This window comes from Nomascus leucogenys, chromosome 13 (assembly GCF_006542625.1).
Source record: "Nomascus leucogenys isolate Asia chromosome 13, Asia_NLE_v1, whole genome shotgun sequence".
Classification (NCBI taxonomy): Eukaryota; Metazoa; Chordata; class Mammalia; order Primates; family Hylobatidae; genus Nomascus; species Nomascus leucogenys.
Window position 1 is genome coordinate 25,710,890 of NC_044393.1, and position 14,019 is coordinate 25,724,908.

The 14,019-nt window shown below is 48.0% G+C and overlaps 1 protein-coding gene across 1 annotated transcript in view; it reads right to left on the reverse strand.

The window, feature by feature from the left end:
• BPI (bactericidal permeability increasing protein) overlaps nucleotides 1–14,019 on the reverse strand; it is a 33,147-nt gene that overhangs the window by 4,218 nt on the left and 14,910 nt on the right. Inside the window, exons 7-12 of the mRNA XM_030825798.1 lie at nucleotides 13,347–13,438; nucleotides 9,218–9,394; nucleotides 8,431–8,490; nucleotides 6,831–6,998; nucleotides 5,603–5,670; nucleotides 2,185–2,227 (exon numbers count right to left, since the gene is read on the reverse strand). Coding sequence (XP_030681658.1) covers nucleotides 2,185–2,227; nucleotides 5,603–5,670; nucleotides 6,831–6,998; nucleotides 8,431–8,490; nucleotides 9,218–9,394; nucleotides 13,347–13,438 — 608 coding nt within the window. The remainder of the gene's footprint in view (nucleotides 1–2,184; nucleotides 2,228–5,602; nucleotides 5,671–6,830; nucleotides 6,999–8,430; nucleotides 8,491–9,217; nucleotides 9,395–13,346; nucleotides 13,439–14,019) is intronic.

Below are 14,019 nucleotides of genomic sequence, written 5' to 3' on the forward strand. Positions count from 1 at the left end.
TGCAGTGCCCTCCTTCCTATGAATCCTGGGAACTTAAAATTTCTAGTTTCTACAGAAGCAGAAATTAGTTATGGACTTAGTCAAGCCACCAAGAAAGCCTTGGAACAAGTAAGTCCATGAAAATACGATGAGGTTGCATTTGGTCCTTTCATTAGGAATCTCATTTGGTAGAAATGGCTGGCTGGATTTTTATCAGATTTGAAGGGGACACTGGGACGGTATGACTTTGGGATTGGGGGGCTTACAAGGCACACACTTGGTGGGGAACTTGGGGGTATCTCAGGAATCTAAGGAAATGTTCTCCAGAGCAGCAGAAACTGGGATTCAACCAGAGCCCACCAGGAGATTCAGGTCAATGTAGCAAGACTCTGGACAGGATCAGCAGACTGCAGCTTCTGACGTTAGACACAGGGCAGGCGCTCTGTGTGGCTGGTGTTGAATAGCATGGGTGACTACTTACTACTAACAGGGGCAACTCGTCATCAATGCCCCTCGTGAGGGCAGCAGGGGCAAATCTACTTAATGATGAGCAGTGATTCCTGGGCAGGGGAATCACCTACTTGAGCTGGGTTTCTACCTGCTCCTCCCTCTCCTACCAGCCCTTTCTCCATGTCGGTACATAGCTCTGCCATTCATCCAGCTGCTCCACCCAAAGCCCTAGAAGTCACCTGGACAATCCTTTGCCTCACCACACAGCCATGAGGGAGGCTTCTGTGCTGTGTCTAAATCTGCCAGACATTGACCACATGTTATACCTCACTGTGCCTAGTATGGTGCTGGGTGCAAAAGAAGGTGTGCAACATATATTCGTTAAATATTTAAATGCACCTTATAAAAGAGGCTCACATCTCTCACTACGTTCTGTCTAAATCTACTTTCAAAATATGTCTCGAATCCACCATCTTTCTCTTCTTCCTGGCTGAGTCCCAACCCCCAGCATCTCACGTGGACAAACACACCAGCCTCCCCGCTGACCCCCCTTGTCTGTAATCCATCCCCCCACCCCAGCCAGGGGAAGCTTTTACAAAGGTATAAATCCACTCACAGCACTCCCTGCAGGAAATAGCATACCGGCTTCTCACTGTCTGTGCAACACAACAATCTCCCCTCCTCTAGCCCAGCCCGGAAGGCCCTGGATGAGCCAGACTATGCCTGCCCCTCTGGCCACATGTCTTCCGATGCCCTGTACTCGCTCTGCTCGAGACACACAGGCTCCCTTCATTCCCCAAACGCACCAAACTTGTCCCCACCACAGGGCCTTTGCCCCTGCTGTTTCCTCTGCTGGCTCCTTCTCCTTCAGTCCAAACATCACCTCCTCGGAGAGGCCCTCCCTGATCACATCTTCTGACTCTTCATTCTCCCTCATCACTTTCCGCCCATCCCCGCTTTGGTTTTTATAGCTTTAATTGTGACTGAAATCATCTTCTTCTTTTTTTTTTTTTTTTTTTTAAGACAAGATCTCACTCTGTCACTCAGGCTGGAGTGCAGTGTAGCATGATCTTAGCTCGTGTAACCTGGAACTCCCGGGCTGAAGCTACCCTGCCGCCTCAGACTCCCGGGTGTCTGGGACTACAGGTGCATGCCACCACACCCACCTAATTTTTATTTTTTATAAGAGATGAGGTCTTGCTATGTTGCCCAGCCTGGTCTTGAAGTCCTAGCCTCAAGCAATCCTCCTGCTTCGGCCTCCCAAAGTGCTGGGATTATGGATGTGAGCCACCATGCCTGGCCTTTCATTTCTTGTTGTGCCGTCTTCCCACTGCCATGTAAGGCTCTGAGAAGGCATCACTTCCCCGTCTTGTGCATCAGCCTACCCAACACTTGGAAGAGTACTTGGCACATAATAGGTGCTCAATAAAATAATTCATTTGTTCATCCAACAAACATTTGTTGAGCAGATTTTCTCTACCAGATCGTGCATGTTTAATCCCATTTAAACCATACTACACTCACTCAGGTGGGGAAGGTCTGGAGTTCAAGAAAAGGGAAGTGACTTGCCCAAGGCCTCACAGTTAGTAGGCTCAGATCCCTCTGCCCGCCAAGCTCCTCAAACCATTAATTCACAACCAAATTAAATGCAAATGAGCCAGTAGCCTCTTAAATAATGCCTCGAGCCTATGACTTGTCCCCTTCCCACCTGACAGGTCAGGAGGAGGAAGAAGCCACCAAGGGCCTCAGACTCACCGGGAAGGGGCCAATATCGGAGTGCTTCAGTTCCAGGAGCAGCCTGTGAGAGGGCAGGAGGGGACTGAGATTACCAATTGCCTGACTAGCGTGAGAACCCAGCTTCTAGAGAGGAGAGACCCACTCTGGCGGGTACTGCCCGGTTTTCCCACCCAGTATCCACTCCCCTTCCACGGGTCACAGCCCCCCGATGTTGTCCTTGGAGAATTCACACATTCCCTGCATTGTTAGTGCCGATGACCCCATACTGAGCTCTGGGTCATGCTGGCCAAAGGGCATAGTCCACCTCTCCTGCCACAGTCATTGCTGCAAAGATGTACCTCTGACCTATGCTGGCCCAATGAAAGTCAGTCCCAGGACTTCTGCTGGGAATATTGGGAATGAGGTATTCTCTTTTCTCTGGGAAAATAAGGAAGCTCCTGGTGACTATTTTGCCACCACTTGGTGACAGCCTGCTGGGCAATGAAGCCAGCACAGAGGAAAGTAGAGCCAAGAGATGGAGACAGATTCCCAAGGAATCCGGGAGACAGATTCCTAAGGACATCATTTGAACACCTGGGTCTTTTCTTGCCTGAAAACCTTGGATTTTTCAGTTACTTGAGCCAATATACTATTTTCCCTTTATGGCCTTTATGACATTTTTAACAGTGATCTCAGAGGAAGGGGGGAACATATGGCTGTTTATTGAACCCCAACCATTCATTAGCTGTGTTGGGTGCTTTATCCCACTATATCCCAGTAACATTACAAGAGGCAAGGGCCATTACACTCACTTTTACAGATAAGGAAACTGACACTCAGAGGTCAAGCAATGGTCCAAGGTCACACAGCTAACAGTTAGCAAAGCAGGGCTTCTTTTTTATTTTCTTCTTTGAGATGGGGTCTCACTCTGTTGCTCAGGCTGGAGTATAGTCACAGCTGCACTACACAGCAAAATCACGGTTCACTGCAGCCTCGACCTCCCTGGGCTCAGGTGATCCTCCCACCTCAGCCTCCCAAGTAGCTGGGATTACAGGTGTGTGCCACCATGCCCAGCTGATTTTAAAAATTTTTTTTTGTAGAGACAGGGTCTCACTATGTTGCCCAGGCTGTAATAAAGCAGAGTTTTGGCCAGGCGTGGTGAATCACGCCTGTAATCCCAGCACTTTTGGGAGGCTGAGGCGGGCAGATCACTTGAAGTCAGGAGTTCGAGACCAGCCTGGCCAACATGGGAAACAATGTCTCTACTAAAAATACAAAAATTAGCCAGGTGTGGTGGTGCGTGCCTGTAGTCCCAGCTACTCGGGAGGCTGAGGCAGGAGAATTGCTTGAACCCAGGAGGTGGGGGTTGCAGTGAGCTGAGATCATGCCACTGCACACCAGCCTGGGTGACGGAGCAAAACTCTGTCTAAAATAAATAAATAAATAAAATAAAGCGGGGTTTCAAACAGGGCTCCTTGAAGGCAAAGCCTTGGTTGTCTCCAACACTGTACAAAGCTTGAAAACTTGCCCTTGCTCCTCAAGAGTCAGTAGCCTCAGGATTTCTGCTCCATGGATTCTCACACCCTATCCCCATCCCCTGCATATTCCAGGAAGCCTGTGCTCAGCCCACACCCAGCTGTATCCTCCCTAGCTCCTTTACTTGAGAGGTGTTTAAGAGAAATTAAATCTATGCATTTGTGAAGCAGTAATGTTTGTCAACATGATGCCAGGAGAAATGAGCAGCACGTAAACCTCTGGGGCCCGTCTCAAGGTGAAGGACGGCTCGGTGCCAGGGAGAAGGCGGGACTGGGCAGGGATGTGGGTCAAGGCTGCATGAAAACAGCACGAATGTGCTGAAGAGGTGGGTGCCAGGTCTCACTGTGGGGGGCCATCACATCTGCTTGCGTACGGTGTTTCCTTCTCTCTGCCCCCCGCTCCCTCCCTCTGTCTCCACCTTTCCTTTTCTACATCTCTCCCCTCCCTTCCTTCCTTTGTGTCTGTCTCCTTCTCTGAGTGTCACTCTCTGTATCTCCATCTCTTTCTCTATGTCTCAAACTCCCTTTCTGTATTTCTTTTACTTTAAAAAATCTATTTATTTATGTATTTTGAGACAGGGTCTTGCTCTGTTGCCCAGACTGGAGTACAGTGTCTCAAACACAGCTCACTGCAGCCTTGACCTGCCAGGCTCAAGTGATCCTCCCACCTCTGCCTCTCCAGTAGCTGGGACCCCAGTCATGCACCACCATGCCTGGCTAATTAAAATAATTTTTTTTTTTTTTTTTATAGAGACGAGGTCTCATTATGTTGCCCTGGCTAGTCTTGAAATCTTGAGCTCAGGCGATCCTCCCACCATGGCCTCCCAAAGTGCTGGGAGAGAGGCGTGAGCCACCGTGCCTGGCCCTGTATTTCTCTCTTTCTGCATTTCTGTTTCTCTTTCCCTCTTGCATACTGAGTGTTTATTCTATCCCTGGAAGTGTTCTAAACACTTCAACACATATTAATACCTCATTTCAGCTCACAATGATGCTGTTGGCAAAGTAATTACTGGGCTTATTTTTTATTTTTTTGAGACAGAGTCTCACTCTGTCTCCCAGGCTGGAGTGCAATGGGGCGATCTTGGCTCACTGCAACCTCCACCTCCCAGGTTCAAGCCATTCTCCTGCCTCAACCTCTCCAGTAGCTGGGATTACAGGCGCCTGACCACGCCCAGCTAATTTTTTATTTTTAGTAGAGACAGGGTTTCACCATGTTGGCCAGACTGGTCTCAAACTCCTGACCTCAGGTAATCCACCCACCTCAGCCTCCTACAGTGCTGAGATTACAGGCATGAGCCACCGCATCTGGCCTTACTGGGCTTGACAGCCGGAGAACTGAAGTTGGCAGCGTTTCAGTGCTTGCCAAGGTGAGCCACACTTCTAACGCAGGCAGCCTCACGTCGGGGCCACACTCCTAACCACAAACTACCCTGCTGGGACTCAAATCAGGGCCATGTGGATTCTAGAGTCTCCCAGCAGAGGATGTTGGTTAAAGTCCCAAGGATGGGGTGAGAAGAAGTTGAAGTGGGATTTCCTGGTGTCAAGGAAAGCCAGGGACATGGAGCGGCTGGATGCTGTTGTGGTTCAGTGGGAATCATCAGCTGACGCCTCCCAGCCATGAGGACTGGCTGTGTCCCAGAACACAGAACTGTCACTGCTAGAACTGGGACATTTATGGGTAAGCTGAGATGTTTGGTCACCTACAATGTGTGACCTCGAGCAAGTCGCTTTTTCTCTGAGCATCAGTTTCATGGTCTGCAAAATGGGGATACTGTGGCCATTGCACACTCTTTGAGGTTTTAATGTGATACGCCAACATGAAAACAACAATGCAGTGCTTCTGTACATCACAGGGCCACTGCCATCCCACAGACACCAAGGACAGAGGGGCAGCCCCCTCCTCCTCTCACAGGCCCACTTACCTATTCAGCTTGACCTCTCCAACAAGCCTGTCGGACTTGGTGCTGACCTCCATGGAACCAGTTGTGTGCTGCCAAAACAACAACCCGGGGTGAAGTGCCCCAACCCAGGCACCTGGCTGCAAGGCCTCCAAACCAAGAAGGGTCAGCTTCACAATGGCTCAGCAGGACAGCATACACCGTGGGGTCAGGCCTGCAGAGCCAGAGGAGTGGGGAGACTTCCCTTGGCTTTGTGGCTGTTGAGTCCTACACTGTCAGCCAATTTCCATTTTCTCTCTCTACTTCCAGGACCATTTCAGAGTTCTTGGGCCACTCTCAGAGGGGCTGCATAAGACAGGCCAGCCCCATTCTTGCAACCCCTCATTCATTAATTCATTCAAAAAATATGAGGAGGAAGTCCCGGGTTCCCATCTCAGCTGTTCTGTGCAGTCTGTGTGGCCTTGGATGACCCCTCAGGACCTATTCTGTCTGCAAAGTGGAAATAACAGGTCTCAGCTTGGGAGACCCAGTAGACCTGCCTAAGGCCTCTAAGTGCTTCCTGGTGCGGAGAGTGTCTGAACCACGCCCTCAGTGGCCATATGGGTGCCACCAAATCTTTGTGGAGTGATGAAGTGATCAAAGGGATGAATGCATAAATCAACAATGGAGTGAAAACTGAGGCAAATGAAGGATTAAAAAACATGTGAATGAAAGAATAACAAAGATATGCATGAATGAATAAATGATGGACGAATAAATTAACACATATGGAAATGAATGATCAATTGAACAAAGATATAAGTAAATGAATAATTGAATAAATGAATGCATGTGGGAATCAGAAAAAGTATAACATATTTCAAGCCAACAATCTAATAAATAACCGAGTGAATTAATAATTGAATGAATGAACAAATACACAAATGCATAATTGAATGACTAAAAATATAAGTGAATGAATTGGAACAGTACACATATTTCAAGCCAACATGGAACGAATAATTGAATGAATGAGAAATTGACTGAATGAATAATTGAATGAATAAGTAAACAAACGCACTAGCGAATGGCTAGGTGAATGAATACCTTCAGGAGCCGGCACTGTTGAGTACAGTGACTCAAGCCTCAGGCTCCGGAGTGACACAGTCCAGGTTTGAATCCAGACAGGATTCACATGGTCTCCTGACTCCAAAGACAGTGCTCTTGGGGCTGTCTGGGACTCCTCATCTGTCTACACCCAGGAACTGCTTACCATGCCAATCAGGAAGAGGGAAGCCAGGGAGGAGTTGGGGAGGACAGCAAAGGCCTGGACGTCCACGGCTGGATAGAAGGTAAGGCCAGTGGGCTGCACAGACAGGTGTGGCGGGGTGGAAGCTGAGACATGGATCTGTATCTTCATGTTGGGAAACCTCTTGGCCACCTGCAGCCCCCAGTGGAGACAACCAACGAAAGGAGAAGTTTCTGTTAAAATGTTTCTGAATCCTAACTTGGCCTGTCCCTGCTTAAATACCTTCAATGTCTTCCCATTGCTTTTAGAATAAATCCAAAGATTGCACTGTCTGCCAGCTGGCACCCTGCCAACCTCACCACATGTGCCTCTGCCTCTTGTCTTCCATCTCCAGCCACGTGGAACTCTTTCTGTGCCTCAAACTCAACAAACTCTCTTGCCATCTAAAATCCTTTGCACTCTCTGTTCCCCCTTGTTAGATACTTTTCCTCGCATTCTTCTCTCTCGGCTCTTTCCCTTCCTTCAGGTCTCTGCAGATGTTACTTTCTCAGAGAGCAGTAGTGGCTTCAAGGGGGAACTAAGGAGGGCCTTGGTGAGCTTCTTCCCCTCTCTCTTAGTCTCTGATCTTCCCCCAGGTAAATCCACAGTCTGAGTAAAAACAATGTGATTGTTATGCAAATGAAGCTTCAAGACAACACTCCCGGATACCCCTACCAGCCACACCTCTTCCCCCAACCAGAGCTTCTCTGTATAGAAAATTCTGGGGTTTCACCACCAGAGACGCTGCTATGAACAGAATGTGTCCCCCCAAATTCATATGTTGAAACGCTAATTCCCAGTGTGGCTGCATTTGGAGAAGGGCCTCTAACGAAGTAACTGAGGTTAAGTGAGTTCATAACAGTCGGGCCCTGATCTGATAGGATTAGCGTCCTCATAAGAAAAGACACCAGACAGCTCTCTCCCATCCGCCACCATGCACACATTGAGAAAAGGCCCTGTGAGGACACAGCAAGGAGGCAGTCTACAAGCCAGGAAGAGAGCCCTCACTAGAAACCAAATCTGCTGACACCCTAACCTTGAACTTCCAGTCTCAAGAGCTATGAGAAATAAATTCTGTCATTTATGCCACCTGGTCTGTGGCATTTTGTTATGGTAGCCTGAGCAGATAAAGACAGAGGCCTTCCTTGACCACCTTGTCTAAAGTAACCTCATCCACCTGTTGGTTTCACTGGTAACAGTCCACATTATTTTTGTTATTGTTTTGGGTATCTGGATGATATTTTTCTCTCTCCACTGGTCTGGGGAGCTCCAGGAGGGTAGGGAGGTGGCCTATTTTGTTGAGTTCCCAGCACAGGGCCCCAGGCACATGGTGGGCATTCAATAAAAATTTATTGCATAAAAGACCTCCCTCAACCTCCTGCCAGCATCTACTCCCACACCTGATCAACTGGGCACTTGGAGCCTTTCTCTGTTCTGGGGATGAAGCTATTTCCACCCTTTCCTGCTGGGTTGTTTCTGGATCTTGTGTGTGTTTGTTGGGTGGAGGGCTCTCATCATCCAGTCAGCAAAGCCCTGTCCTCCCAGAACCCCCGGGCTCACTAAAGGAAAGCAAGGTCTTCCATACCTCAGGTAGGAAGTTTCCAAAGAACTTGGTTGTCAGTCGAAATTTGGACTCCTTTGGAATCTGTAGCAAGAGATGAGGAAAGGATCTCGGAGGATGCTGTTATAGACGGAGCGGAGGGGGTGAGTTCTGCATGGGGGTGAGAGGCTGACTGCACACACAGACGGTGGCCAGCCCCTATGTGACAACAGAGCACTGACCCACAAATTCTGCAGCAACCAGCCTGGAAGCCAAACCACACCTTCTGCAGCAGTTGGCCCAGAATGGTCAGGAGCTGGTCAATGACCGCCTGCTTGTTTTTTGCTCCTGAGAAAGCCCAATCTGCCCTCAAACCAATCTCATAGGATGCCCCATTTCCAGCAGGTCTGCCTCTGCCTTAGCGTGATGCTAGGACTGGATGACAGAATCTGACAAGTACTCATCAATGTAGCCCTTATGTTTCTTATTCATTACTTCCTACATTCAAAGCTCTGTGTTTGGTCCTCTCATAGACTAATATCTCATTTAATCAGGCATTACTATCTCATTGAATCCTCATGACACCCTTTGGAGAAAACCAGTTATTGGTGTTTTACAGATGACAAAACAAGTTCTGAGAGGTAGAGTAATTGACCTGGGTCACCCAGCTGGAGAGGGGTGGGGCTGATATTGGAACTCAGCTCTAGCTGACTCTAGAGTCAACACCTTAACCTCCCCCAATGTGAGAAAAGCTTTTTCCAGATTTGTCTGGAAGGTCTGCAGGACTCTGGGTCCAGTGCTCTTCCCACACCCACCCACAGCCCGGCCTTACCATGTCGTCTCTAAGGGTCATCTTCAAGACCCCAGCCTCTTGGTATACAAGCCCGGCTGTATTGAAGAAGTAGTCTGAGAGGCCCAGGTATACCATGCGGTCATGGGCAGCGGGAAACTCCATCACTGGTGGAGCAAAGGGAGGTGGATTGTGGTGGTTCTGACTGTAAAACTCCCCCTGGGGGGTAGAGGCAACAGAGTGAGCTCAGATATTCTTCAGGAATTTTAAGTCAACATCTCCATCCAGGAAAAAATGGGCTGAAGACACCAATTGTACACTCACAAAGGAAAAAGCAATGACCAGAAACTAACAGTAGCATCAAATGCCTCCTGGGCGTTACTTTCTAAGTGCCTTTCATGCCAGTCCTGGGAAGGCAGGTATAATTATGCTCATCGTATAGGAGAGGACACTGAGGCACAGGGAGGTGAAGTGACTTGCCCAAGGTCACATAGCTGGTAAGTGGCAGAGCCAGAAATTGAACCCATGCCTCCAATGTCCAGTGAACGTTCTCCTAACCACTCCATTGTCTCAACCTCAACCTTGCTAGTAAGCACAGAAACCCTATGAAAAGAACAGTGAAATCCTGTTTGTTTCGTCTGTAAAGTTAGCAAAATGGGAAAAGAGGTAAATTGTTTTGAGTATTGGGTGTGCTTTAAACTGATGCTACCCAGTGTTTGGTGAGAGCATTCATAAGCTGTTAGGGTTGTTCTTTATGTTTCTGAAAAGCAATTTGGCAATATGTTGCAAAAGCAGATCATTTATTTAGCAAATAAATGTTGAGCTTAAAAAACCAAATTATAGATGGATACATATGGTAGGATACCACTTATGTAAAATTTAAAGGCCCATAAAAAGTATAAAAACACAGGCAAGAAGGACACACACCAACATCATCAGCATGGTTCTGGGGTGGGGGGAGAGGCACCCAAGGGGGCCTCGTTAGTTATTTCTACAATGTTTTTATTTTTTTAAAAATCAGAAGCAAATATGACAAAATGGTAAGATTTCTTAAATCTGTGTGTTGGGTACTTGGAAGTGTGTAGCATTCTCTGTACCTTAGAATTATTTTATTACTTAAAATTTATTACTTAAAATTACTTAAAGTTGCATGTACTCCATATTATGGGATACATGCAACTCTTAATAATAATATCAGCTGAGGGTGGTGCTCACGCCTGTAATCCTAGCACTTTGGGAGGCCAAGGCAGGTGGATCACCTGAGGTCAGGAATTTGAGACTAGCCTGGCCAACATGGTGAAACCCCATCTCTACTAAAAATACAAAAAATTAGCCAGGTGTGGTGGCCGGAGCCTGTAATCCCAGCTACCGGACGCTGAAGCAGGAGAATTGCCTGAACCTGGGAGGCAGAGGTTGCAGTGAGTGGAGGTCGCACCACTGCACTCCAGCCCGGGTAACACGACAAAACTCCGTCTCAAATAATAATAATAAAGATGTATGTACTGACTAGGAATTATCTTTAATACATATTGTTAAGTGAGAAAAGCAAGTGGAAGAACAGTGTGTATCCATTCATGTAGATCATCAGCAAAATCTAGATGGATTTTCTTATGCATTTATGTGAGTGCTTAGAACCAGGGACCTGGGAGGTTAACACACTCCACGGTTGTCAGTGATCAACTCTGGGCAGGAGCCCAGGAGATAAACAAGACCTTTCTTATTCACTGAGGATAATTACTTATTGTTTTAATCTTTTACTCTGTTGTACCACTTAAATATATGTGGGTATTCATTTTTTTTTCTTAGAATGCCATTTGGTCTAGCAATTCCACTTCTAGGAAATACTCAAGGATGGACAGAGACACTACTGCAAGGATGATCACTGAAGCTTTGGTTACATTTGTGGAAAAAAAATGGAGAGCCCAAGTGTCCCAGGAGGGGGCACTGTCCTCGTACCTTATCGCAAGCTGTCCACTGAAAATCCAAGCAGCTAGTAAAGGGCTGCAAGAGGACATTTCATGGATGGCAAAGATGCTCCTATGATACGTGTCGAGTTTTTAAAGTTATAAAGCAGGATATATAATATGACACAAGCAAAATATATGTCTGTGTGTATTTTGTTGTCTATATGTGAGTACATATATGTGCATTTTTTCCTGTTTCTATATTGTGGGTTTTGTGTGTATTTGTTTTTGTGTCTATGTATGTGTACATTTGTTTCTGTCTCTCTCTCTCTCTCTGTGTGTGTGTGTGTGTGTGTGTGTGTGTGTATCTTCCTCTGTTTCTGCAAAGACAAGGGTTGGAGGGATCTACACATATTTATTGATGATGCTTATCTCTAGGTTGTAGACTCGGGTAATTCTTCTCTCTCATTTTTTTTCTTTCCTTTCTTTCCTATATTTATTTCTGCATTCCTCTGCAGTTTCTAAAGTTTCTTTTTCACATTGAATGTGTTTTGAAACAAACAAATAACTGTAAACAAACAAGCAAATCACCAATGTGGAAGGACTGAAGGAGGCACAATCCAGGATGAATTTCAGAGTGGGACCCACTCTTGCTGGGGTGGTAGGGAAGGCTGCTCTGGGAGTGACAGCTGAACGGAGACCCACGTGGTACTATAAGAAGCCAGCGGGGTAGAGGTGGGCATTGGGAGGGAAGGGAGTACCAGGCAGAGGGAACAACTAGGACAAAGGCCCCGAGGTGAGAGGAAGCTTAACCTATTTGAGGAAGTGTAAGGCCAGTGTGCCTGGTTGGAGGGTGGTGAGTAAGGGAGGGAGCAGCATGAAATAAAACTCCATCCATCCATCCATCCATCCAACCATCCACTCACCAATACACCCACCCACCCATCCACCTACCACCCACCCATCTACCCACCCACCCATCCATTCATCCACCCACTCATCTGCCTACCCATCTATCCATGTATCCATCCATGTATCCATCCATCCATCCATCCATCCATCCATCCATCCACCAATACACACACCCACCCATCCACCTACCTGACCATCCATCTACCCACCCACCCATCCATTCATCCACCCACCCACCCACCCACCCACCTACCCATCTATCCACCAATACACCCACCCACTCACCCATCCTCCTACCCACTCACCCATCTACCCACCCACCCATCCATTCATCCACCCACCCATCCACCTACCCATCTATCCATGTATCCATCAATCCATCCATCCATCCATCCATCCATCCATCCATCCATCCACCCACCCATCCATCCATCCATCCACCAGTACACCCACCCGCCCATCCACCTACCCGCCAACCCATCTACCCAATCAACCATCAATTCATTCACCCACCCACCCACCTACCCATCCATCCACCAATACACCCACCCACTCACCCATCCACCTACCCACCCACCCATCTACCCACCCACCCATTCATTCATCCACCCACCCATCCACCCACTTATCCATCCATCCATCCATCCACCCACCAACACACCCACCTCCCATCCACTTACCCATCCACCTGTTTACCCACCCAACCATCCATCCACCCATTTACCCACCCACCCATCCATCCACCCACCCACCCACCCATCCACCTACCCATCCATCCATATATCCATCCACCCATCCATCCATCCACCCATCCAACAAATAATTTATTGAGCACCTAGTATGTGCCAAGCATTGGTCTAGGTGCTGCACATATGGTAGCGAACAAAGCAGTCGCAGCCCCTTCTCCCTCATCATAGTGAGGGAGACAGACTAGAGACTGTGTGTGTGTGGTGTGTGTGTGTGTGTGTGGTGTGTATTGGTAATAAAGCAGGATGTGGGGGAAGAGGAGAGAGCTATTTCAGCGAGAGTGGTCTGGGAAGGCCTCTCTAGGGAGGGAATATTTAAGCAAAGACTTGAAGGAAGCAAGGGAGAGCTGTGTGGAAACCTGGGAGAGAGTACCCAGGCAGAGGAAAAAGCAAGGGCAAAGGCCTTGGGGAGGGGCAGGCATGGTGTGTTTCAGGAATGGTGGGGAGCCCAGTGTGACTGGAGCAGGGAGAGGCAGGGAGAGTAGAGAGGGTGGTGGTGGGTCAGATAGGAAGTGGGGGACATTGTAAAATTTGTTTCCAAGGACTGGGGAGCCCTGGAGTGTCTGAGACAGAGGTGTGAGGGTGTATGATTCTCAGTGTCAGCCTTACCTTCATCTGTACATCCAGGGTCTCAGCCGTGGTTGTTGGAGGTGCCACCAGACCATAGTTGATTCCAGCCACAGCATCTATTTTGGTCATTACTAGAGAGAAAGAAGATGGACCATGAGCTGGCCCCCATGGCAGCATCGCTGGAAGCTGAAATGCAGGATCAGAATCCCCTAAAATTGAATCAAGAACTGTAGTGCAAGTTTCATTCCCACCTCCTCCAGGGAGCTCTCCTTAAGGGAGCTTGCCTTAAGGAAAAATGAACCCACACCCCACATTCACAGACACCCCCTTACTCTCTTCTTCCAACAGCCTTGAGATCAGTCTCTAAGACACAGGGTCAAGGGCACAGAGAGACCTAGGCTTGAACCAAACTCTGGATGACCTTGGACAAGTCCTTGCACTTCTCTGAGCCACTTTTTGTAATTTGTAGAATGGAGAGAATCCTAGTGACCTCACAGATGCTGGGAGGGTTTTGAGAGACGGTGGGTGCCCAATGCCCTGTCCATGCAGAGGCTCAGAAGCCAGAAAGGATCATTGTTAGGATCATTGATAATAGCCCAGGCTGAGCCCTGGCTGGCTCAAGTCTGAAGAGTTTCTCTGTTTCCCAGTAGTAATCAATGAGAATTAAAGAAATATCCCTTTTCTCAGTTAGCAGGGAAGAAACCAAGGCTCA